Raw genomic sequence first — 27391 nt, forward strand, 5'->3', positions numbered from 1 at the left:
TCCCAAAAAAGAGTCGAAAATGTCAGATAGGTGTCTGATCTGTCCACTGCAATGTTGCAGTTCCGCTAAAAATCACAGATCGCGGCCATTACTAGTAAGAAAAATATAATAATAAAAATGCCATAAATCTAGCCCCTATTTTGTACAAGCGATAACTTTTGCGCAAACCAATCTGTATAAGCTTATTGAAATTATTTTTACCAAAAATATGTAGCAGAATATATATCGGCCTAAACTGATGAATAAATTCGTTTTTTTTTTTTACATTTTTCTTGGAAATGTTTTATAGCAGAGGGTAAAAAATTATTATTTATTTATTTTCAAAATTGTTGATCTTTTTTTGTTTACAGCACAAAAAATAAACCACAGAGGTGATCAAATACCACCAAAAGAAAGCTCCATTTGTGGAGAAAAAAAGGACATCAATTTTGTTTGGGTACAGCGTTGCACGACTGCGCAATTGTCAGTTAAAGCAACGCAGTGCTGTATTGCAAAAAAATTAGAAAGGGAGGTTACCGCTCGAGATGGATGCAATTGGCAATCAATGTCCTCTCAGAAGGTGTCGGCAATGCATAAAGCGTAATTAATGCATAATTAGTAAAAAGATAAAAGTACTACAAGTCACAGCAGTCAGTGGGATATACAGCTCACGCGTTTCACACTAATATCTAGTGCTTAGTCATAGCGCAAAAAATGACCTGGTCAGGAAGTGATTAAATCCTTCAGGAGCAGAAGTGGTTAACTTAATATTGACACCGGCTGCAGATCACAACTGGAGTGTGTTTCCTGCACCGTGTTCTGGTACAAATGGGTTTTAAAAGGCAGATAGCCATGAACAATTAAATACTTCAAAGCTATCCAGAATATATGTTAGGAATTATGATATTGCTTAACAATTATCTGATCTTTGGTCCCAGAAAAGGTAGAATAAAAGTAAACCTTGTAGAAACGAGGACCCCTTAGCGGACTGGGATCCAAAACAGAAAAACATTAAAGATTTGTGGGCAAAAATAAATAAATAATAATAATAATTTTCACATCTTGGAACAGAAAATGCTAGCCATCCAATTTCTTATTATATAATGCTGGAGCGGATTACCAATCTCGTTTTCAGTTGCGTCTTTACAACAGTATCCTGTTAAGAGTGTGGATGCCTTCTACATCTATGATTTATCTGCTAATTGTGCGCTTTTAGGTAAAAACCATACTGCATTCTCACTATTGGTCACTAGATGTCGCCACCGCCCATAGTGGAACCTACGAACTTGAATTGCATTGCCCTATATAAAAATGGCGTCCGGAAAGCTTCCTGCGGAAGTAGGAAGTTAAGTGTCCTGGAGTAGTTGAAGCTTTTGCAGGTCGAGGGATACATCATGTTTCAGTTCTTGGTGAGTTATTAGAGTTTAAGAAGAACACCTAACCTTCCCTAGCTGGGCTGGAAAGTGCTAAGGTTGTAGTATGACAGCTCAGTGTATCTTGTAGGGAGGGATCCCTTAGTAATGTATGTAAAAACAGGTCTATGGGTACACATCCTTGCTCTTAGGTTTCCTTTAAGTGTTGTGAGGAGTGAGGAAGAGTCACAATCTATGTCAGAACCTCTGCTTGCTCCTAGAGAATGGACGCTAAGCCTGTGCACAACGCTTTTAATGTAACCTGAGCGTCTCACTTGTATGTGTTTTTTTTTTATTTATTTTTTTGATGGACTGGGGGAGAGTAAAAGGATTAGTTCTCCTTTAGAGAAAAATAATAAATGCACTTATTTTTGTAGAAGCTCAGTGTGCAGTGAAATCAGATTAAGCAATATCGATCCATCTATGGCCAGGCATGTTGTACTGAAGTCAGTCCATCAATCGACTTCAGTGCAACCAGATTATATATATATATATATATATATTATATATATATATATATATATATATATAATTTGCATGCGATCCCTGCAGGTAGCTATACCTGCTAGCAGTGATCCATGTGTTCTGCTGGCAGGTTTGCTGTCAAACAAAACACAATAGTGCAGTGGTAGGGATTCCCCCCATCGACAGTCAGTGTATCAAGTGATTTTCTTTCCTTACACCTGTTGTTGTTGAAGGAATGAAAACTGTGTAATCTTTGGCTTGCTTAAGTATCCTCATCCTGGCATAATACGTTGTGAATCAAGCCTACAGTTGGTACAGAGTTCTGGGTGAGGTATGGGTTTCTTGTTATGTATACAGACAGCTGATGGTCTCTCTCTCTTTTTTTTTCCCTTTCAGTTGGGGTTTGCCTTGGGGAATGTGGTGGGAATGTACTTGGCTCAGACGTATGAGGTGAGTACTTGTCTAATCTATCTGGGAATATTAGATGGGGCTTAAATGGTCAGTCAACCCTAAACTGATATTTCAGTGTTTGGCAGATGCTAGAGGGTTAACACCCCCCCACCCCCACCCCCACACACACACACACACACTGTTTCTGTTAGTGAGATCAATGTGCTATTCCTGGGCCTGCATACCTGCTGTGTCCATTATGAGGGATTCCCACAAACCTTATGCCGAGTTCCTGGAGCTGCACACCATGCCCATTATGAGGGGCTCCCACCATTGCTACACTGAGTTCCCTTGGTCTGCACACTTTCTATGCCCATTATGAGGGGCTCCCACTGTCCCTTGTCTGTACTGCTGCTGTGCCTTGCACTCTCTCCCTATCCGGTTCTCTTGCCCTTGGTCTGTACTGCTGCTGTGCCCATTATGAGGGGCTCTCACCATCCCTACACGGAATTCTCTTGCTCTGTACAGCTGATGTGCCCATTATGAGGGGCTCCCACCATCCCTACATGGAATTCTCTTGCTCTGTACAGCTGATGTGCCCATTATGAGGAGCTCTACCATTCCAGTGCTGAGTTTGTGGGCTTGCTTACTTGCAGTGCACATTGAGGGGTTTCCACCATCCTTGCGCTGGGCTATTATCCTAAACCCTCCGACGTGTGCATCATGAGGCACTCCCATGATCTCTGCTGGATTTTTATAAATTGTAGAGAATGTAGGAAAAGCTGGAATACACAAAGTTGGGCGGGGACACTCAAAACTACGAGGTCGTCAGCAACAAGGCCGGGAATTATGGCTAGGAGCTTAAACTGTTGGCGTATAAGACATACAATATACCAGGGGTGACTTTGCACCTCATGCCTCACCTGTATCTAAAACTTAACTTGCGCATGAACTAACCCTTTAAAGGTTGACTAAATATTTGTTTTACCAGAGTGCTGATTTTATTAGTATTTATGACGGCTCTATATACAGTTCAACAATCGGCCTTAGCATTTTGACTGACAAAGTGAATAGCTTTGCTTATCTTGTTACAATGGCACCTGAAAGTGGGTAGAATATATTAGGCAGCAAGTAAACATGTCCCTGAAGTTGATGTGTCGAAAGAAGAAAAATGGGCAAGCGGAAGGATTTGAGCGACTAAATTGTAATGGCTACACAACTAAGTCAGGACAGCTCCCATACATCAGCTCTGGTTCTACAGTGATCCAATGAAAGAAATCGGCAAACTGGCAACAGGGTCATGGAGCGGCCAAGGTTCATTGATGTGAGGAGCAAAGATGGCTTATGTAGTCTGATTCAATAGAAGAGCTACTGTAGCTCATGTTGCTGAAACGGTTAAAGGGGTTGTAAAGGTTCGTTTTTTATTTTCTAAATAGGTTCCTTTAAAGCTAGTGCATTGTTGGTTCACTTACCTTTTCCTTCAATCTTCCCCTTCCTAAATGTTCTTTTTCTTTTGTTTTCTTTGTCTGAATTTCTCACTTCCTGTTCCTCCTCAGTAAGGTGTTCTAAATGACCTTTCCACCGCTCGCATGATGGTGGAAAGCTTACTGAGGAGAAACAGGAAGTGAGAAATTCAAACAAAGGGGGGGGGGGGGAACATTTAGAAGGGAAATTGAAGGAAAAGGTAAGTGGAACCAACAATGCACTAGCTTAAAGGAACCATTTTAGAAAATAAAAGACAAACCTTTACAACCGTTTAATATGCTGGTTCCCATATTAAGCCATCAGAACACCCGTGCATCACAGTTTACTTAGCCGCAGACCAGTCAGGGTGCCCATGTTGACAGGAAAGTTGTAACCAGAGAAGATAAAGTACCTATAAAGCTAAGATCTCTTTCTGTAATAGGGGAAGTACTAACAGAGGTTGAGGGCTTTTATGATTGGAGGACCTCGGCCACATGTGGGGGCCCTAGTAAAGATATTGTGGAGTGAACAAGATAGCACAGATTGTTTTATAGACTTTTATGTTGTGTAATACCCAGAATTGTAATGACCCATTAAAGTTTTCATTTTAGAATGGTGCAATACACTAAAGTGAATGATTTATAAGCAGTTGCGGCAAAAATTCTCCTTTTTGAAATAAAGGTTTAACATAAATACAAACTGATCACTGTAAGCACCCCTGTCAGTGTTAAACGGTAAGTGCTTCATCTGCAAGAAAACGTGTGCTTTTAAAAACAGACTTACTGGCCAGATTATCAGGTAAAAATGAGGGCAAGTAAACCTTAAAAAAAATGACCATCACATCTAAGGATTGGCAAGTTGCATTAAGTGATTGTTTTTGGGTTTAATACCGCTTTAATGTTTGCAATGCTCTACCCCTTAATAAAAAAAATATATATAATTTTTTTTCTCTCTCTGCTGATCTTCTTTTTTTTTTTTTTTTTTTATTATTTTTTTTTTTACATCACAGGACACTTTAACAGGGGTGTGTGGACTTTTTATATCCACTGTAGGTTTCCTTTACATATAATTTTTATAGTCTTAGGCCCGGATTCAGATAGCCTTTACGTCGGCGTATCTATTGATACGCCGCGTAAATTCTACGAAGCGCCGGCGTATCTTCTTTCTGTATTCAGAAAGCAAGATACGCCAGAATTTTACTAAGATACGGCCGGCGTAAGTCTCTTACACCGTCGTATCTTAGGCTGCAATTAATTTCGCTGGCCGCTAGGTGGCACTTCCGTAGATTTCCGCGTCGAATATGCAAATTAGGTAGATACGCCGATTCAGAAACGTACGTCCGCCCGGCGCATTTTTTTTAACGTCGTTTACGTAAGGACTTTTTCCGGCGCTAAAGTTCCCCCTCATAAAGCAGGGGTAAGTCATGTTGGGTATTGACGTTGGAAACAAACGAACAGCGTCGTATTTACGTTGTTTGCGTAAGTCGTTCGTGAATATAGGGCTGTACGTAAGTTACGTTCACGTCGAAAGCATTGACAGTTTGGGGCGTAATTTGGAGCATGCGCACTTGAAACGTTCACGGACGGCCGCATGCGCCCGTGCTTAAGAAACGTCAATTACGTGGGGTCACAAGAAATTTAAATAAAACACGCCCACAATCATCCACATTTTTAATTAGGCGGACTTGCGCCGACACATTTACCAACTACGCCGCCGTAACCTTTAGGGCGCAAGTTCTTTCTGAATACGGAACTTGCGCCCTAAGTTGCGGCGTAGTGTATCTGAGATACACTACGACCCCCCGATAGATACGAAAATGTATCTGAAATCCGGGCCTTAGTTTCTTTTTCTGTTTTTTTTTTTTTTTTTTTTTTTTTTTTTTTACTTTGGATGAAGTGAAGCAGGGTTAAAACGCACTGAATAGCTGTAACCTGTTTCCCAAGCTATCCAAAAATAATAAATAAATAAATAAATGTGGTGTTTAACATTTTTAGGCTATTTATCTGTAAAAAGCCTCTCTTGTGTAGACATCCAAAAGACCTCAGACTGCTGCCGGGAGCCACCCTCTTGGATGTGATTTCAGCAGACCCCTAGCTGTCACTTAAGTGACACTTTATAGTTAAAGATTATGTAGGGAGGGGCAAGGGTGGTGACAGGGTATCTAATGTATAAAAAAAAACTTGTTTCTGTTTACAACTTGGCAGTAATACATGTGCATTGGAGCTACCCTATGTGTTCATAATTTACATATAGACTGCTTTTTTGCATAAAGTACAGAAATAACGAGTCCCATCAATAGCTCATACTTTCTTTCCCCTTTTACTTTGCTTCTTTTTTCTATTGGAACTCTGTTGGGTAACCAGTACTTCCAGGTATGGGGGAGCATGTATTTCATGGAACAATCACAGCAATTCTGGTAATGTATTGAACCAGGGCTTGACAAATCCCGGGCGCCAGGTCGCCATGGCGACTAGAAATGGTGTCCTGGCGACTTGGCTTGGAAGATGAGCTGGTGCCATCTGGTGGTGAGCCGTTGGTATTAAAAGTTATTACCACCAGATGTGTGAGCTGGCGCCATCTGGTGGTGGCCGTTGGTATTACAAGTTAAGCATTACAAGTTAAACAGCAATTCTAATGTCATTTTTCACTGCCATCTTCTTCCCTCTAATTAGAACCCCAAACATTTATATATATTTTTTATCCTAACACCCTAGAGAATAAAATGGCGATCATTGCAATACTTTCTGTCACGCTGTATTTGCGCAGCGGTCTTACAAGCGCACTTTTTTGGGGAACAAATGACACTTTTTTTTTTATTTAAATAAGACAACAGTAAAGTTATCCCCATTTTTTTTAATATTATGAAATATAATGTTTACGCCGAGTAAATACATACCCCATCATGTCACGCTTCAAAATTCGCGTCCGCTCGTGAATGCCGACAAACTTTTACCCTTTAAAATCTTCATAGGCGACGTTTAAAAAAATCTACAGGTTGCATGTTTTGAGTTACAGAGAAGGACTAGGGCTGTAGAATTATTGCTCTCGCTCTACCAACTCGCGGCGCAATACCTCACGTGTGTGGTTTAAACACCGTTTACATATGCAGGCGCTACTCACGTATGTGTTAGCTTCTGCACGCAAGCTCGTCGGGACGGGGTGCGTTTTCCTGGCTCCTAACTTTTTTAGCTGGCTCCTAGATTCCAAGCAAATTTGTCAACCCTGTATTGAACAATAGGGTGTAAGTGTTTTAGACAGGTGTGAAGAAATGCTGTAATGTAAGAATGCTTTCAAACATGAATGTTTTAATCCATTTACAAATTGGCAAATGGAAGAAAACTAACTCAAATCAATATCTGATGTGACTACCCTTTTGGCTTTAAAGGAGTTGTAAAGGAAATTTTTTTTTGCCTAAATTAATGTCTGCAAGATACAGAACAGAATAGTGTAATGATTCTGTTAAGAGTAAATACCTATTAAATTCCTTCATCTATATCACCCTCCGGCATTCTAGTTTCTGTTCTCTCATTCACTTCCCTGGGTTTGCATCGCTCGTTCATGTAAGAACTACATTTCCCAGTATGCATTGCGGCACGCGCCAGTAATTCACCTACCTCCTTGAAGTCTCTAACACGTAGAGAGCTTCTGCCGCACAATGTAGTTCCAGGAGGGGGCGAGCACGTCACTGACCACCGCCGTAAAGCCTCCCATCACTGTGGTCAGTAAATCAGACAAGCAGGAAGTGAAACAAAACGGAGAAGAAATAGAGCAACTTCCTGAGCAAAAACGAACAATGAGGAAGTGAAAAGAGGAATGTCTGCAGGTAAAGGATGCTTATTATGAAAAAAAATGTTTTCCCTTTACAACCCCCTTTAAAACCAGCATCAATCCTTACACTTGCACAAAGTCAGCGATTTTGTAGGATTAGAGTCGGGTATTAAGAATTTCATATGTAGGTTCAAACGGTCATGACCTGAAACAAAAACAGCTGTAGGAGGGGTTAAAACTGGGTGAGGAACAGACAAACTCTGCTAAGATGAGGTTGTGGAAGACGGTTTTATGTTGCAGGTCATACACCATGCAAGACAGAGCACAGTAACAAGACCCCAAAGTAGTTATACCTGCATCAGCGGGGTCTCACTCAAAGATTTCAAAGCGGGACAGGGTTTTCAAGATGTGCTGCCTCAAGTTTTTTTTTTGTTTCCCGTTTCATTAACCGGACAACGTTAATGACTGTAGATGCAGTGGTTGGCCAAGGAAACATAATGCAGCAGATGAAAGGGCTATCATGCTTCCCTTCAACCATCGAAAGATGTACAGCAGTGCCATCAGCACAGACTGGTGGACCCACTACACCATCTACTGTCCACAGAAGTCTGGCCAGAAGTGGTATTCACGGAAGAATCTTTGGCCAAAAAGCCACACCTCTGACATGGAAACAAGATTAAGCAACTTAACCATGCACGAAATTATAGGAACTGGGGTGCAGAAAATGGAGTTGTAGATTTGGTCAGGATTAATGCTGAGAAATACAGGCAGATGTTTATGCATCATGCCATAACATCAGGGAGGCGTGTGATTGGACCCAAAATTTTATTTTGCGGCAGGACAACCACCCCCAAACATACAGCCAATGTCGTTAGGAACTATCTTCAGTGTAAAAAAAAGAACAAGGAGTCCTGGAAATGATGGTTTGGCCCCCACAGAGCCCTGATCTCATCATCCCGTCTGTCTGGGATCACACCAAGAGACAGAAGGATTTGGGGCAGCCTACATCCACAGAGGATCTTTGGAACAACCTACCTGCCGGGTTCCTTCAAAAACTGTGTGCAAGTGTACCTAGAAGAATTTCGTTTTGAGGGGAAAAGGGCGGTCACATCAAATATTGATTGGATTCCTCTTCTGTTCATTTACTTTCCATTTTGTTCATTGATAAAAAATAAACTAACACTTCTAACCGCATTCTTAATTTTCAGTATTACACTTGCCTAAAACATTTGCGTTTGGTCAACTTAAATGCAGGATCTTGCTGCCAACATTGCAAAACTCCATATACCCATGTGTATGTAGCTTAATAGTAGGGCACAGGAATTGTCGTTGATGCCCCCTTTTCTACCCATATTATTGCAAGCATGTACACAGAGCTTTGTACACTTTCAGTGTAAACCACTGTAATTGTCTTTTGTTCAGTGAGGGTGCTGACCTGCATTTCCTTGACACACAGATCACCACCTGGTGAAGTACTTGCACAAGGTCCTGAAAATGTGGCCACAGCGTATAAAAGCGGCATCAAATTCCTTTCAATAAGATTAAAACTCATTGCAATGACTTGGTTTCTCATTAAATCCTTTTCTTTCCTCTTCTTCTTAAGGTGCCTGACCTGTCCAAAAAATTGGAAAACTTCAAGAAAGATCTAGATGCTAAAAGAAACCCCCGAGGTGACAAGTCTTAGTGCTGCATCTTGGCCAGGAATCCCTGTGTCTCTGGTCTACATCTCTCTATATCTGTAAGCCTCCTTGGGGCGGATGGCATTGCGGATCGCACTCGGAACTATATCATTCAGTGTTGACATTCTTTCCCAGCAGAAATGTCTTTTGTGGGTCATCCTACCACCTCTTCGCCCCAGCGGAAGTGCATATTGCGGTTGACTCTGCGATGGGAAAACTAGATAAACGTTAGACTGCATCTTTCGAAAGATAACTGCCGCTTTTTGCTTTAGAGGGTTTAATAAAGTTCAATAACTGTTACTATAAAAACAGCGTATTATTTGTTTACATTAAAAATGATCACTGTGTGAATTGTGAGTTTTAAACAGTCCAGTAATATAACCCAGAATGCAATTTGGATGCAGTACAGCACCTTTGTGTAATAAAATAAATAATGCTTATGCCTGGTCACACATTTTAGGCCTGAAGCATCAGTATACAAAATTATCTTCTGAAAATGCAAACCCTGGAAAATTTAAATCATGGTTGCAATTTTTTTTTTAGTTGCATAGTTTTATCCAAATCCATATTTTCAGGGGGAAAAAAATTCAACTTAATTACACTTTATTTAAAGCTGGGGTTCACCCCTAATGAAACATTTTTTTTTTTTTGTATAGCATTAAATTAGGCATAGTAGCGCGAGCTACAGTATGCCTGTATTGATTTTTTTAGCCCGGTACTCACTGTGCAATCCTCTATAGAACGATCCGACTGCCCGCGGGGGAAATGGGCGTTCCCTATCAAGAGGGAGGATGATTGACGCCGGCTATGGACGTCACGCTTCTCCGGAAATAGCCGAAATAGGACTTGGCGCTTCACGGCGCCTGCGCATAGTCTGTGCGCAGGCGCCGTGAAGAGCCGAGACCCCTGTTCCGGCTATCTTTGGGGAGCGTGACGTGCCATAGCCGGCCGTCAATCATCTCCCCTCTTGATAGAACGCCCATTCCCCGCGGGGAGCTCGGAATCTTCTATAGAGGATTGCACAGTGAGTACCGGGCTAAAAAAATCAATACAGGCATACTGTAGCTCGCGCTACTATGCCTAATTTAATGCTCAAATGTTGTTAGTGTGGGTGAACCACCGCTTTAAAAATATATAATATGTTTGGAAGGTTCTAAATTTTCTAGCAAAAGATAAGATACGCTCGCCGCTGTAAGTTACTCTTTGTTTGGTTTGAATCCCGAAAGAATTCGCGCCGTAAGCTACGGCGGCGTAGTGTATCTCTCGCGGCGTTAAGGGCGCGGAATTCAAATTCGGCGGGTAGGGGGCGTGTTTCATTTAAACGAAGCGTGTCCCCGCGCCGAACGAACTGCGCATGCGACGTCCCTAAATATCCCAGGGTGCATTGCTCAAATGAATGTCGCATAGGACGTCATTGTTTTCGACATGAACGTAAATGGCGTCCAGCCCCATTCACGGACATACTTACGCAAACAATGTAAAAAATTCAAAATGCGAGGCGGGAACGACGCCCATACTTAACATTGAGTACGCCACCATATAGCAGCTTTTAACTATACGCCGAAAAAAAGCCGAACGGAAACGACGTAAAAAAAATGCGACGGCCGTTCGTACGTTCGTGGATCGTCGGAAATAGCTAATTTGAATACTCAACGCGGATTTCAAAGGAAACGCCACCTAGCGGGCCCGCCGAAAATTGCATCTAAGATCCGACGGCGTACGAAGACGTACGCCTGTCGGATCTAGCCGAGATGCCGTCGTATCATGTTTTGAGCCCCCCTCCCCTTCCATCCAGTGCTCAGACACAGCCGCGCAGCCGAGAGGAGGGGATGGTTTGTGCAGCGGTGTGTCACCCTGCACCCCGCACAGCCCCCCCCAGCTTGCCTCCTCCCTGACTGCCTGTGCCTTTCACTGCCAGCGCTGTCCTTGATATAAACCGGGAGGGGGGTGGCCCGGCCTGAAACCCCCCCTAGAGTGTGATACCCCACTTATTACGCCACTGCTCTCATAGTCCCTACTTGCCTCAGCACGAGAGCCTGAATGGTCAGTCCACCCCTAATCTCGTAGAGTCTCACGAGATTCCAGTATCAGGGGCCAGTTCTCCAGTGTTAGAAGCGTTGGTAGATCATTCACTCCCTCCAAGGGTGAAGCGATCTTCCTCCGCTTGATAAACCGGCACACAGAGGAGAAAAAAGCTTTACCCGTGATAGCCGAGGAGGAACGAAGCAGTGAATAGAATTCACTGCTTCATAAACGGACACCTTAAAAGCCATTAACTCTCATCAATTTAGCGTTAACCTGAACCATGGCCCTATGAACCACCTTCCTATGTGGTAGCATTGTAGAGAGATATGGGTGTTGGTGGCAGCAAGAGGATTAAAGGCCCCCTTTCATCAGGGCTTTAGGCAGTTCCTAAATCCTAAATGGATGAAGGTTTGGTAAACCACTGTATGTTATAAACACTATAATTTATTATTATTACAGGTACCTTTTATAGCTCCATCAATTTACGCAGCACTTTACATATATATTATACATTCACATCATGTTTTTCATTTTGCTATAATATGTTTTCATTTTTCTTCATCTCCGAGCTGCTGATCCTTTCAGCCCCTTCCTGTCTGCATATAATTGTTTTCCACCAGCTTCTTGGTAGTGACCATTGTAGACCATGTCTGCACCATGTGTGTCGGCACAACTTCTTTTAGAATCCACCAGGGGTACGTGCAGCATTGCAGGGAGCGCAATTGGGAGACGGGCACAAAGCGTTGTTAACCCATAATAGGAAGTGTGTGGCACGTTCACCAGGGATTATTTTAATGAAAGCTGCAGATTTACAAAGCTTGAACATGGTTTCAAATTTCATTAACATGTTAGAAATTATATCAGATTTCAGTGATAGGATTTTGCTTTACTGTAAAGATGTAGAGCAACAAAAAAAAAAACTGATCTGCTGTTGCTCAGATCACTGTTTTTAGCTGTGAAGAAGGAAGCCCCTTTAGAAAATCTGAAACGTGTTGAATATTTAACGGAAAACAATTAACTATTTATAGATTTCAATATCTGTCTGGCTCTCCCTGCTCCTGTGTTTTTTGATGGGTATATATGCAGACTTTTGAATTTTAGCTACCCTGTGTGACCTCTTGTCCTCTGTTAAGCACCTCATTAACTTAACTAAAAGCAAGCTTCGTTCCCATGAGGCTCTCGACCTTCTCCAGCAATGTCCTCATAACTAGGGTTCTATGGGACTTTGAGATAATGATCAAATAAACAATAGTATTCATAAAACAAGTAAGCTTCATTTTCTATGGATCTTCGAACAGCCAGGGTTTCGTTGATGGGGAACAAGGCACTTGATCTGTGACTCAGTCAACACAACACACATGATCTGTGACTCAGTCAACACAACACAGCTCCACTGTAGTGTGGAAATTCTTCCTGACTTTACCTACAGCCATGGCCAAAAGTTTTGAGAATGACACAAAAATTAACTTTCACAAAATCTGCTGCTTCAGTGTTTTTAGATCTTTTTGTCATATGCTACTATGATATACTGAAGTATAATTACAAGCATTTCATAAGTGTCAAAGGCTTTAATGGACAATTACATGAAGTTTATGCAAAAAGTCTATATTTGCAGTGTTGACCCTTCTTTTTCAAGACCTCTGCAATTCGTCCTGGCATGACGTCCATCAACTTCTGGGCCACATCCTGACTGATGGCAGCCCATTCTTGCAAAACCAATGCTTGGTGTTTGTCATAATTTGTGGGGGTTTTTTTTTGCTCACCCACTTCTTGAGGATGGACCACAAGTTCCCAATGGGCTTAAGGTCTGGAGCGTTTCCTGGCCATGGACCCAAAATGTTGATGTTTTGTTTCCACAAGCCACTTGGTTATCACTTTTCCCCTTATGGCAAAATGCTGGATAAGGCATAGTTTGTCACCAAACTGTTCTTGGATGTTGGGAGAAGTGCCCTTGAAGGATGTTTTTGTATCATTCTTTATTCATGGCTGTATTCTTAGGCAAAATTTGTGAGAGAGTGCACTTCCTTGACTGAGAAGCAACCCCACACATGAATGGTCTCAGGATTCTTTACTGTTGGCATGACACAGGACTGATGGGTAGCGCTCACCTTTTCTTCTCTGGACAAGGTTTTTTTTTTTCTGGATGCCCCAAACAATTGGAAAAGGGATTCATCAGAGAAATGACTTTACTCCAGTCCTCAGCAGTCCAACCCCTGTACCTTCTGAAGAATATCAGTCTGTTCCTGGAGAGAAGTGCCTTCTTTGCTGCCCTTCTTGACGCCAGACCATCCTCCAAAAGTCTTGTCTCAATGTGCATTTAGATCATGGGTGCTCAACCTGTGGCTCTCCAGCTGTTGCGGAACTACAATTCCCATGAGGCATTGCAAGCCGCTGACAGGTACAAGCATGTCTCCCAAAGGCTGAGGCAGTATGGGAATTGTAAGTTTTGCAACAGCTGGAGAGCCACAGGTTCAGCACCATGATTTAGATGCACTCACACCTGCCTGCTGCCATTCCTGAGCAAGCTCTGCACTGGTGGTGCCCCGATCCCCACAGCTGAATTAAATGTAGGAGACGGTCCTGGTGCTTGCTGGATTTCTTGGGCACCCTGAAGCTTTCTTCACAATTGCAGTGGAAATGTTTTTTAAGGGATTAAGTTCATTTCATGGCAATGAGGGACATTGCAATTCTGGAGTATATGCAATTTGGCCATCATAAAAAACTGAGGCAACAGACTTTGTAGAAGATAATAGTTGTGTAATTCTCAAAACGTTTTTACCACGGCTGTATTCTGTTTTGTAAATCCATAGCCAGCAAAAATCTTTGTTTTAATGCCTTTCCTGGAGAAAGAGCTAGCTAGAATCAGTTTTTAAGTAGAGCTGGTTTTGCCAAACTTAACTCACTCCAAACTACTTCACCAGAGACCATGTGACTACATTGGTCACTGCACCCATTGGCCAAAGGAAGTCTGGAGCAGTGGTTTCCCCCCAGGAACTGCAAGCATTAAAAAAACGGACTCCTCACAAAATTGCTGGCTGATAGTGGCTTTAATATTTTAAGATTTACTGACCTGGGATAAATATGCAAAATCAAAAAAGTTTGAAAAAAATAAGACTTTATCTGCATTCCTGTTCCAGGTCAGTGATTCAAAGTACTGAAGCAAGTGGTATCAGCATAATAGCCAAGTAACCAGCATTTGCAGGAGAGACCAGTGGTGGCAGCATGTTTCTGATGACCGGTTTACTTTAAATGGCTGCATGAAGTGGTCGGGGAGCAAAGGCACAGTATGCTGGGGGTCTATCCCATTACATCAAACCTGTTGCTTTGTTTCTGCATAGACAAATATACTTGTTTTAGGTTTCTATGCATTTTGAAACTAGAAATTAAATTTATAATTTACTATTCTATTTAGTCTGCTTAAAAGGGACCCTGTTAAAAAGCAGAATACCCATGTAAGAAGTATAAGATACAAAAAAAAAGGCAATTATAAAAAAAGAAGTATAAGATAGAAGCATCATGTCCAGGATGGAGAAACAACCTGTTCTGCGGCTTTTCACAGTGGTGTTTGTTCTGCATTTTGATAGAATCCTTTAAAATGCTACATGGACACTAGAAAATGGGCCCCTACAAACTGGTGTATTGGGAGAAATGTAAAGGGATTACATTTAGGTCATACAAAAGCAGACAGCAGCTGTCGGTGAAAACTAGTGGTCCTTTGGTGTGCAGCTCTATCGCAGGCCTGTTGGGAACTCTCTGGTGCTCTCTGTTCTGCTATTGCGACACAGATGTTCCAGCAGTCCCAGTCGACCCCGGGTACCCAGGCCGGCTCACAGGTGCTCCGTGGTGTTGTGAATCATTGCCCATTCTGGGAATGTGTCCAGCTGGAAAAGGCTGATGCCCCAGGTGTTAATAGCCACCATGATGATACTCAGACCAATCAGGTTCACTCCTAGGCCTGCCTTCACCTACAAGAAGACAACATTTAGAACAAATTATACAAGCTACAGACTTCAGTGTACTCAAATATAGATACGTTTTAACCATGTCAGAGATTGGTGTAGTGTTGCCACATCCCTGATATATAGGAAAAAAGAAACCCCCCCTTGATTGGGATTTTAAAGGCCACAACACCACTATTGCAGGAACAAAAGCATTTATTTATAGATATAAAATTTGATCACACATACATACAAACATAACATAAAAAAACTGAGGAATAACAAAAACATAACATAAGTACTTAACAGGCATAGAATTATTTTGTTAATACTCTACAATTTCTGAAAAATCTCCGATACCCGACGCATTTCTGGTTCAAGCCCATTGTTGGGGATATTGGATAGGAGAATATGTGGTCATTGTTTGTCAAAAGATAAGCAGAAGCTGATTTGAAGAAAAATGCAGTAGAAGATATACATATATAATTGGAGTAAGTAAAGACTAACTCAATAATGAGTAGGAGTATACAGGTGAAACTCGAAAAATTTGAATATCGTGCAAAACTTAATTTTTTTTACTAATGCAACTTAAAAGGTGAAACTAATACATGAGATAGACTCATTACATGCAAAGCAAGATACTTTAAGCCATGATTTGTCATAATTGTGATGATTATGGCTTACGGCTCATGAAAACCCCAAATCCACAATCTCATAAAATTGTGAAAAGGTGTAATATTCTAGGCTCAAAGTGTCCCACTCTAATCAGCTAATTAAGCCATAACACCTGCAAAAGGGTTCCTAAGCCTTTAAATGGTCTCTCAGTCTGGTTCAGTAGGAATCACAATCATATGGGAAAGACTGCTGACCTGACAGTTGTGCAGAAAACCATCATTGACACCCTCCATAAGGAGGGAAAGCAGCCTTACAAGGTAATTGCAAAAGAAGTTGGATGTTCCCAAAGTGCTGTATCAAAGCACATTAATAGAAAGTTATGTGGAAGGGAAAAGGGTGCACAAGCAGCAGGGATGACCGCAGCCTGGAGAGGATTGTCAGGAAAAGGCCCATTCAAAAGTGTTGGGGCCTTTCACAAGGAGTGGACTGAGGCTGGAGTCAGTGCATCAAGAGCCACTTCACAGACGGATCCTGGACATGGGCTTCACATGTCGCATTCCTATTGTCAAGCCACTCCTGAACAACAAACAACGTCAGAAGCGCCTTACCTGGGCTAAAGAAAAACAGACCTGGTCTGTTGCTCAGTGGTCCAAAGTCCTCTTTCCTGGCCAGCCTCACATCAGCACGCAATGGGTTAACCCCTATCTCCGGTCCTCCAGTACCACCTTAATTTAGCTGATAAATAGGGGGCCCCTCCTCCCCTTGCCCTTGTTCCTTTTTTTTGGTCAGACTCCAGGCCACCAGACTCGTTGAATGAAGAAGATGCAGACAAGAAAAAAAAAAATCCTGCCGAACCAACCCACCCAGGTTCAAGCCTCTCCTGGGACTGGAAGGTCCAGAACAATAAAGGTAGTACCTTTTTCTTACACTGGACGCTCTATGTGCAGGAGCTAGGCGGGCAGATTAAGGCTTAAAGGGCCAGATTCACAAATGATCTCTGTTTCTATCTATGCGACGGATTCATAGAATCAGTTACGCATAGATAGCCATAAGATCCGACGGGTGTAATTGTTTTACACTGTCGGATCTTAAGATGCAGTACCGCGGCCGCCGCTGGGGGGAGTTCGTGTCGTAAACCAGCGTCGGGTATGCAAATTAGGAGTTACGGCGATCCCCGACGGTTTTTCCACGTTTGCTACGTCGCCGCTAGTCTAGTTTCCCGTCGCAAAGTTAGTCGTTTTTTTTGTGCCTTAACTTTACACAGCAATCGTATTGCTGTGTAAAGTATGGCCGTCGTTCCCACGTCGAAATTTAAAAAATAACGTTGTTTGCGTAAGCCGTCCGGGAATACGGAATTACGCTACGTGCGTCGCCGTACAAAAAAATGACGTCACTTCGCGCAAAGCACGGCGGGAGTTCGGAAACGGAGCATGCGCGGTAGGTCCGGCGCAGGAGCACACCTAATTTAAATTTCGCACGCCCATTTGAATTGGCCCGCCTTGCGCCGGAGGCCGCCGGCGTAGGTTTTCATCGCAAGTGCTTGGTGAATCAGGCACTTGCGATGAAAAATTGCGGCAGTGTAACGTATCTAGGATACGTTACGCCGACGCGATTCTACTTGAATCTGGCCCATAGAGCTTACCATTTCCTGGGCTGTGGTGCTGCTGTATTATCATGCTCTCTAAATATCGGCGCCTTAGGAGCGTGCTGGCTGCCTTCCCTGTGTTTTTCTGTTGGGCGGGGCGTCGGGTATAGCCTGAATATAAAACTTAGAGAGCCAGAGGATTCAGTGCTGTTTGCTACAGCTAGTGAGAAGAGTTTTTTCTATGAGTCTCCTTCACAGAGAGGGAGGGGTGGCTGGGCTGTGTCAGTGTGCACTAGGCTGTCTCCACTAAATGATTAACCTCATTTGTTCACACCTGCTAAACAGATATTCTCACAAATCCACTGCCACCCCGAGAGATTCCTTTTACCAATGCAAGGTAAAATTACTTAAAAAAAAAAAAGCTTATTGGCTATATCCTGTCTATCCAGGAGGTGTTTTGTCTTTATAGGAGCAGAAGCCCTAAAACAAGACATTTGCGGAAGAAAAAGTCCCGCCACCGTTCAAAATCTCTGCATGCGTCTGGGTCACGCACAGGACATAAATCCCAATTAATGACCAGTCCAGGCCGCGATGGCGGCAGAGCCTAACACGACAAGAGCCTGTCCTGACGAGGGCCTCTGCTGGGCATGTTTAGCGCCATCTGCCCCTGGAAAACTCTGATGCACAGATGATTCTATGTTTCCGGCATCACTGTCATGATGGCCTTGTAGCAGTATGAAAATCTTGCAAACTTTTTTTTTTCTCTTCTGGACATTTGGTGAACATAAAGTGGATGAATTAAGTGGTCAACTTTTGGAATTCTCCACTGTGATCTGTTAAATCTGCAGCCTGCACCTTCTGAAGTTCGGTGGGCTTGAGTGAAGGATCGTGGCTTCCTCTTACTAGTCTGTAGCCACCGCCCGGACTTTTCCTCCTGTCATTCGCTTAATTGCTTTGTTCAGTGTTTGGCCAAACAATAACCTCCCATTATAGGAAATCTCAAAGGCTTGTGTAGAGGTTCAGCCTGCCCTCCAGTGGCATAGCCTTGAGTCTTATGTTCATATTCCCCACCCTATATCAGCTAAATTAGATCCCATTGTGTGCTGACGTGAGGCTGGCCAGGAAAATGGAAAATTGTTATCAATACTTACCATAATTTTCCTTTCCTGGCCTGTCCTCACATCAGCACAGCGCTTTTCCCTCCCTATAAGCCTGTCCAGTTAAGTGGAACAAGGGCAAGGGAGGAGGGGCCCCCTATTTATCAGCTAAAATAAAGTGGTACTGGAGGACAAGAGGTAGGGGTTAACCCATTGTGTGCTGACGTGAGGACAGGCCAGGAAAGGAAAATCACGGTAAGTATTGATAACAATTTTCCATTTTTCTGATGAGAGCAAATTTTGCGTCTCATTTGGAAACCAAGGAGCCGGAGTATGGAGGAAGAATGGAGAGGCACACACTGCAAGATGCATGAAGTCCAGTTTGAAGTTTCCACAGTCTGTGTTGATTTGGGGAGCCATGCCATCTGCTGGTGTTGGTCCACTGTGCTTCATTAAATCTGGGGTCACCACAGCTGTCTACCAGGAGATTTTGGAGCACTTAATGCTTCCTTCCACAGACAAGCTCTATGGGGATGCTGACTTCATTTTCCAGCAGGACTTGGCACCTACCCCACACTGCCAAAAGCTCCAAAACCTGGTTCAATGACCGTGGGATTACTGTGTTTGATTGGCCAGCAAACTCACCTGACCTGAACCCATAGATAATCTATGGAACATTGCCAAGAGAAAGATGAGAGACATGAGACCGAACAATGCAGAAGAGCTGAAGTCCGCTATTGAAGCATTCTGGTCTTCCATAACACCACAGCAGTGCCACAGGCTGATCGCTTCCATGCCATGCCGCATTGAGGCAGTAATTGCTGCAAAAGGGGCCCAAACCAAATACTGAGTACATATGCATGTTTATACTTTTCATAGGTCCGATATGTACAATCCTTGTTTTACTGATTGCATGTAATATTCTAATTTTCTGAGATTGTGGATTTGGGGTTTTCATTTGTCAATTATGACAAATCACGGCTTGAACTATCTTGCTTTGCATGTAATGAGTCTATTTCATATATTAGTTTCACATTTTAAGTTGCATTAGTGAAATAAATGAATTTTTGTACAATATTCAAATTTTTAGCGTTTCACCTGTATAAAGGCATTTACTTTTTTGCTACTCTGGGAATTGAGTTTGAGACTTGAGGAGAGCACTAACTGATATACCGTTTTAAACACTCAGAACTAGTTAAAGTGTTACTAAACCCACAACAGTAAAATCATTCTATACAGTGGATATACAAAGTCTACACACCCCTGTTAAAAGGTCAGATTTCTGTGATGTAAAAAAACGAGACAAAGATAAATCAGCACTGTCCAGACTGAGGGTCAGGGGTCCTGCATCCTGATAGGACAGCCAGTGCAGTATCAAAACTCCTCCTACAAGCTTTAACCAGGCACTGATAGAAGTCGCAAGACTGCTATATACCGCTGATGAGAAAAGGTATTTAGCCGTTTATATTTACTAAAAGAATTTCATTTCCATGTTCTATGTACTGTGGGAGACAAGATATAGTGACTGCAGGGTCCTGGGTTTAGTACCAATAAAAAATAAAATAAAATTGGTGAGAATTCCAGACCATAGTTTTTCTATTTTTTATATATCAATTCAGCAGGGAAGAAAACCCCTCGACCCTGATAATAGCTACAGTATCCTTTTACATCTTGTTCCCCACAAGAACATTGGTAAAAATCCTTTAGGACGGGGAGATTCACTCTCTCTCTCTCTAGTATCGACACACACTGTATGTTACTGGAACAGGAATAGAGGAGAAATCCTCTAAGACCCCTTTCACACTGAAGCGTTTTTACAGCGTTTTAGCGTTAAAAATAGCGCTCATAAAACGCTCTCCATGCATCTCAATGGACCCTTTCACACTGAGTCCTGCAAGCAGCATCTTTGGAGCAGCTTTTGGGTGCTAAAAAAACGCTCCAAAAATGCCCTGCTCCATTGAAATGAATTGAAAGCGCTGTAAAAACGCCTTACCCTTTCACATGGAGGCATTGAACTGGCGGGGCGTTGAGAGAAGTCCTGCAAGCAGCATCTTTGGAGCAGCTTTTGGGCGCTGAAAAAAACGCTCCAAAAACGCCCCTCTCCATTGAAATGAATTGAAAAGCGCTGTAAAAACACCTTACCCTTTCACACTGAGGCACTGCAAAAACGCCCTGAAACATTAGGGTCTTAGCGGTGCTTTACCAGCACATTGGGATTGCAGATGAGGCTTCGCTCGAATAACGCTCGAAAAACGCCCCAGTGTGAAAGGTGCCTTAGGGAGGGTATTCTGGTGACAACTATCTAAGGCCTGTTTCACACAGGCTTCAGCTTGTATTCAAACAGTGTGAACAGATAGCTTTGACAAAGCATTTGCAGAGCTTTCAGCAAGCTTGTAAAGTACCATTCAGCTACAGTTTGTAAATGTTGAACACAGATCCTAATGGGAGTGTTGATTGCCAGTGCCACCTTAAGCAAGCTGCTAGCAGGCTTTCAACAAGCCTCCAGAAGTTCTGAAGCAAACTAGCAGCTTGTTTAAAGTGACAATCAACACTCCCATTAGGATCTGTGTTCAACATTTACAAACTGTAGCTGAATGGTAGTTTAAAAGCTTCAACAAAACTTGCTGAAATCTCTGCAAATGCTTTGTTAAAGCTTGCTGTTTACACTTTTTCTTATACAAGCTGAAGCCTGTGAAACGGGCCTAAGTGATAATTTACCTCTCTTTGGAAAGATTTGCTTCCTCTTATGTCTGTGGGACAAAAAAGTGAATGATAGTCTTCCTCATGTTACATAGGCAACACAAAGAAACCTCTCCCCAAAACCATCTAAAATAAAATGAGAATTGTCAACTTAGAACTGTAAGGCCAATAGGTCTCCTGTGTGAGCTTAGAGACGGATACTCTGTCCAGGCTGCCGTGGAAGTGGATAAAATTGAAATAGCCTTTAGGTTTCCTTCACACTAGTGCGACTTGTCATGCGACTTTGGACACAAAAGTCGTATGGCAAGTCGCAGTCCATTAATTTTTAAATGGCACCTGTTCCAATCTGCTCCAACTTAATCACAGCAACTTTGAAAAGGTTCCTGCAGAACTTTGGTGCAACTTTCTTGTGACTTGAGTGCCAGAGAGTGTAAAGTTGCACTCAAAATTACTTGACTTTGGAGGAGTCGCACTAGTGCGAATGGAGCCTTAAAGAGACTCTGCCAAGGGGAAAACCCAAAACCTCTACATACCTGAATTTATACATGCAACAGTTTTTTTTTTTTCCCTGTGACAGTTTTTTATTTTTTTCTATGAACAATTGTACCCAGCTTTAGCAGCTCAGGCACCAAGCCTTCAAAATAGAACATTTAGAATGTATATTTCTTACCATGTCCTTTATCTGGCAGTGGCCGTAGTTGTATACAATTGCATTTGGTGGATTACCCACGGGAAGCATCACAGCAAACGAGATGCACATGGTGACTGGTATAAGGGTGTATAGAGGATTAATATAAAGAGCCTCTGACTGCAAAAGAAAAAAAAAATGTAGCCTTTGTTCAAACAATTTCCAGTAAAAATAATATAAAGAGGTAAAGTGTTGAAAGAGGTGGTGTAGGAGTAACAAAAACAAAGAAAAACACAAGGGCCCAGATTCACAAAGAGTTACGCCGGCGTATCAGTAGATACGCCGACGTAACTCCGAATCTAAGCCCGTCGTATGTTTAAATGTATTCTCAAACTGAGATACACTTAAACATGCCTAAGATACGACGGCCTGCGCCGTCATATCTTAGGGTGCAATATTTACGCTGGCCGCTAGGTGGCGCTTCCATTGAGGTCGACGTAGAATATGCAAATGAGTCTTTACGCCGATTCACGAACGTACGCTTGCCCGTCGCAGTAAATTTACGCCATTTCCGTAAGAGATACGCAGCGTAAAGATAAACATGCCCCCTAGGTAGCGTATCCAATGTTAAGTATGGCCGTCGTTCCCGCGTCGCAATTTGAAAATTTTACGTCGTTTGCGTAACTCGTCCATGAATGGGGCTGGACGCCATTTACGTTCACGTCGAAACCAATGACGTCCTTGCAACGTCATTTAGCGCAATGCTTGTTGGGAAATTTTAGGGACGGCGCATGCGCAGTACGTTTGGCGCGGGAACACGCCTAATTTAAATGATCACGCCCCCTACCCGGATCATTTGAATTAGGCGGGCTTGCGCCGGGGGATTTACACTACGACACCGCAACTTTAAAGGCAAGTGCTTTGTGAATCAAGCACTTGCCCGTAAAACTTGCGGCGGTGTAACGTAAATGAGATACGTTACGCCGCCGCAGAGATGCGACGATCTACGAGAATCTGGCCCAAGAGCTGTAGTAGCAAAAATCATGACCATCAAACAATTATATATTGTGACATTTTTTTGTACTGCTTCACATCGTTACTCTATACCCTAAAGACCCTTTCACACAAGTGCTCCGATCGAATCCACCTGTCCATTTTTCAGGCGGACCTGATCGGACCATCCATTGTCTTCTATGGAGTGGAGAATGTAAAAATGTAAACTGACTTGTGTCCGTTTTACACCCATCTACCTCCAATCAAAAGAAGGGGATCCATTCTCCTCCATCTGGCCAGATTGAATTGAAGGGCAGTCAGGTGTAATCGGACCATTGCCCTGTTTACATCTGACTGCCCATCGAGCAGACAGGGCTGTGTCCGTGTCCGTGTCTGCTCTGTATAAGTGGATAGGACACCAACCTATCATCTGGCCGCTTCACTCAGCTCAGCAGGGGATCAGCGGACAGATCCCCTGCTGAGAAAAACCGAATGTGAAAGGGGCCCAATACAAACTTTTATTTTATTTATTTATTTATACAGCCTGATTATATGAACAAGAAATGCTTATCAATTTGTAACTAGCTTTTATGAACATTTTTTTTTGTTTTTGTTTTTTTACAGGATTTTGGTGTAATTTTTTTTTTTTTTTTTTTTTTTGAGAGGACCTCCACTTTAAAGTAGACATTTTATTTATACAATGCAATACATTCCATTTTTCCCTATTTACCAAATTGTTTTCCTGTTTTTTATTTAATCCATATTGTCATTCTGTACTTAATAAAAAAGAGAACAGAAAAAAAATAATACATTCAACTCATTATTAAAATAGAAGTGAAAAGAGCCTTTACGTCATTGGTTTTACCTTTATCCATATATCTTACTTTTCCCCTATATCGGCTATAGACGATTAGAAATCCAGATATATGATTGAAATTTGTCTGTATAGTGCCAAACATTTTCAGGTCCCGTATTTATCCATATTTACCCCTCTATCGTCTATAGACGATTAGAAATCCAGATATGTGATTGAAATTTGTCTGTATAGTGCCAAACATTTTCAGGTCCCATATTGCATGGCTCTCAATAAGTAATACAGCCAGTGTGGGCTAAAAAACTTACCAGGCTGCATAGTATGGGCAAGAAGATGGTGATGGTGGCCGGATTACTGACAAATTCAGTCACCGCAGAGACAAGAACGCAGGCCAGGAGACTGACTGCCCAGGATGGGAGACTGCTGAGACATTCCATCTGCCGGCCAATCCAGGTGGAAAGTCCTGACGTCTGTAAGGAGCAAGGAGGAATTAGTGTTACTAAACCCACAACAGTAAAATCAGTCAGTATATGCAGTAAAGCATGCTTGTTATAGTCAATGTGGAACCTAAGGGGTCAATCCTCTGCATTGTGTAAAAAGGCTGCTCGATCTTGTATGAACAGACCCTCCCTTCCCTGCATTTTCCCCTAGGACAAGTCCAGATAAGACAGAGCCTTTGGAGTCAGGCTGCACATGCTCAATTTGGTGTGTATTGCTAGAGATGTTTATTTTTTTATTGCATGTGATCAGCACAGGACCAATCAGCACTGTCCAGACAGAGGGTCAGGAGCCCTGCAGCCTCATAGGACAGCTTCACCAGAAACTGATAGAAATCACAAGACTGCTATATACTGCTGATGAGAAAAGGTATTGAGCAGTTTATAGTTACAAAAAAAATTGCATTTCCATGTTCTGTGTACTGTGGGAGACCAGATATAGCGAATGCAGGGTCCTGTCCTGTGTTTAGTAACACTTTAATTAAAGATTAAACAAATCCTCCTAAATAAATTGTACCTGTCTTCTCTACATCCATTCAAAGTCCAGAATTTTAAAGCTTGTCTGAGCTGTCAGAAAAAAAGGGTCTGGAGAGCGGAAGTTAGGCCTCGTACACACGATAGGTTAACCAGAGGACAACGGTCTGATGGACCGTTTTCATCGGTCAAAACCGATCGTGTGTGGGCCCCATAGGCTATTTAACCATAGGTTAAAAAAAGGCTACTTGCTTTAAATTTAACCTATGGATTCCTAACCGATAGGTCAAAACCGATCGTTAGTAGGCACAACCATCGGTTAAAAATCCATGCATGCGAGGCGCATGCGCGGAGCCCAGCGGGACGGACATGTCAGGCTGAAGCTCCGCTCCGTGTAGGAGATTACCCGCAGATAATTACCGGTAAACCGAGCTACAAACGAGCGGTAACACGGACACATATCCCTGAGAGGTGAGGGACACCCCCCGAATGAAAAATGGTGTTAGGGGGAGCAAGGAGCAAGAACAAATCTATCTCCATTAGCGGAGCACAGCAGACCGCAAGTGCAGCTAAAAAGGCGCCAGGCTCCACAGACAAAATCACCTCAGGAAAGGGGATGAAACGAATGTCACACTCAGCTAAACTTATGGCAGCACAGTGTAACTTGGGCTCAGATAGTGAGGAGGAGGAGGAGGTCACAGACATGTTGCCAGCTAATAAACAGGACACAGCAATCCCCTCAGCATTACTGAAGCAGTTTGAAAGAATGCTTCACAAAGCCCTAAAAATTACCTCAGACCAAATAACTACTAGCCTCACAAAAGAGATTAGAGAAATTGGAAATCGTACAGAAGTTTTAGAGACTAAAGTGGAAGAAATTGAAACATATACACAAGAATGCCTGACAGAATTAGACACTCTCAAAGAGGAAAATGAAATACTGCAGAATAGACTGGAGGATTTTGAGAACCGCGACAGGAGGTCCAATATTAGGTTCAGGGGAATCCCTGAGTCAGTCATAGACTTGCAAGCCACCGCATTGGCCCTATGTCAAGAGCTAGTGCCAGGAATAGCGGTAGAAAGGTTGGAAATGGACAGGATCCACAGGGCACTGACACCAAAAAAAGCTGACGGTCCTCCTAGGGACATAATAGCTAAGTTCCACTTTTATAAGACAAAGGAACAAATAATGGAGGCGGCTAGAGACAAAAAAAATCTGTCTTTTCAAGGGTATGAATACCAGATTTTTGCAGACATATCACAGCTAACTATAGCAAAAAGAAGGGCCATGAAACCTCTCCTGCTGGAGTTACAGCGTCACAATATAAAATACCAATGGGGATTCCCCTTCTCCCTGCGATTTACAATTCAGGGAACAAAAATTGTCTGTAGAAACCCAGATCAGCTACGCCAAGCCCTGATGGATTTCAAGGTGGTGGAAGGTCCCACTTCAACAAATATGGCTCGCAGAAGACCAGCATCTACATCTTCTCACAGCAGCCCACCTCATCAGGGACACAACAACGGCATACAGCAGACGCACAAACGGGGCAGATTTGTCGCACAGACCCAGGACCAAGAGGACTCAATGGACTGAAATTACTTTACAAAAATCTTCAAACCTATCTACTTCTTCTCCCCTCAGCTTTACAACATCCCTGAGTTGATTGAATATTATAGCTTGAAAGTATTTCTGCTTATATTTTAATATTTATTTTTATTTATGTAATTTAAGCTACCAACTCTATCACTCCCTTCACCCCTAAAGGAAAAAACGTGATCGCATGGGTAACCCCCCATTATTTACAAGTCACGTCACTTGAGTTCACAGCTAAATTTAGCCCTCACCCAATTCTTGGTACCCCCAGAGTAAAACACCCTGAAAACGCTTGATTTTAGTTGTTTATTGGCGAAAATAATCCAATGACCCAGCCACCTTCTCCTGTACAAAACAAAAGAACTTAGTTCAATTCATCCTGTCACACGCTATGTACATTTTCCAAGAAAACTTCCACCTTATTTATTTAGCATTAGAACATCGAGTCACAGCCAGCACAACCTGTTGCTGCTAGTAAGGAAGCCTCCCCTGACCCCCACATGTCAAAAATGCACGCCCAGGTGCAAATCTAGCTCGTTTAGCTTATAACAGGTTTATTTATAGCAACCTTTTAGAGATATCCAAACGGATATAACAAAATATTTCAGTACGCGGGCCTCCATGACACGGATGCTACATGCGCTCCACTGAGCTCTCCTCTGGTCCTTGCAATAATATGCGGGGACTAGACGAGAGCACCCTCTCCCCTGATGGGGACAATTTCTCCCCATCACGGGACTTACTTGAATGCTTATTCAGAATACTATTGCCTAAAAAAGTAACATGTACTAATGCCTCTTATTTTCTTTCTCTTTTTACATTTTTTTTCCTGCAACCCCCTCCTACCCCTCTTCCCTATTTGTCTGCACGGATTGGGTCGGGAGAACACAACTCATGGAATCACGGTAAGAATTGCATATTGGTTTGGCTACCATGGCTCCGTTGAATATACTGTCACTTAACGTCCAAGGTTTAAACCTACCACAAAAGCGCACAAAAGCATTCAGATATTTTCAGGCCAAAAAAGCACACGTAATCTGCTTACAAGAAACTCATTTCACCCCTACCGCTACCCCAAAATACTATAACGCATCCTATCCGCAAGTATACTCGGCATCTGCCTCTGTTAAAAAGAGAGGTACCTTAATTGCATTCCACAAAACAGCACCATTCACATTGACGTCAGAAATTAAAGATCCAGAGGGCCGTTACATAATTCTAACTGGATACATCATGGATTCGGCAGTGACCATTGTGTCCTATTACGCACC

General features: G+C 42.6%; 2 protein-coding genes across 2 annotated transcripts in view; one reads left to right on the forward strand and one right to left on the reverse strand.

The window, feature by feature from the left end:
- Positions 1-1281: 1281 nt before the first annotated feature.
- Positions 1282-9503, forward strand: STMP1 (short transmembrane mitochondrial protein 1). The gene is made up of 3 exons (XM_040345677.1): positions 1282-1388; positions 2253-2306; positions 9082-9503. The coding sequence occupies exons 1-3, from the start codon at positions 1374-1376 to the stop codon at positions 9160-9162; spliced, it is 150 nt and encodes a 49-aa protein (XP_040201611.1). The 5' UTR covers positions 1282-1373; the 3' UTR covers positions 9163-9503.
- A 5198-nt stretch (positions 9504-14701) lies between these two features.
- Positions 14702-27391, reverse strand: part of SLC13A4 (solute carrier family 13 member 4) — a 98511-nt gene continuing 85821 nt past the window's right edge. The window contains exons 14-16 of the mRNA XM_040345678.1: positions 23861-24022; positions 21788-21925; positions 14702-15147 (exon numbers count right to left, since the gene is read on the reverse strand). Coding sequence (XP_040201612.1) covers positions 15010-15147; positions 21788-21925; positions 23861-24022 — 438 coding nt within the window. The 3' untranslated portion in view covers positions 14702-15009. The remainder of the gene's footprint in view (positions 15148-21787; positions 21926-23860; positions 24023-27391) is intronic.

This window comes from Rana temporaria, chromosome 3 (genome assembly GCF_905171775.1).
Source record: "Rana temporaria chromosome 3, aRanTem1.1, whole genome shotgun sequence".
Taxonomy (NCBI): Eukaryota; Metazoa; Chordata; class Amphibia; order Anura; family Ranidae; genus Rana; species Rana temporaria.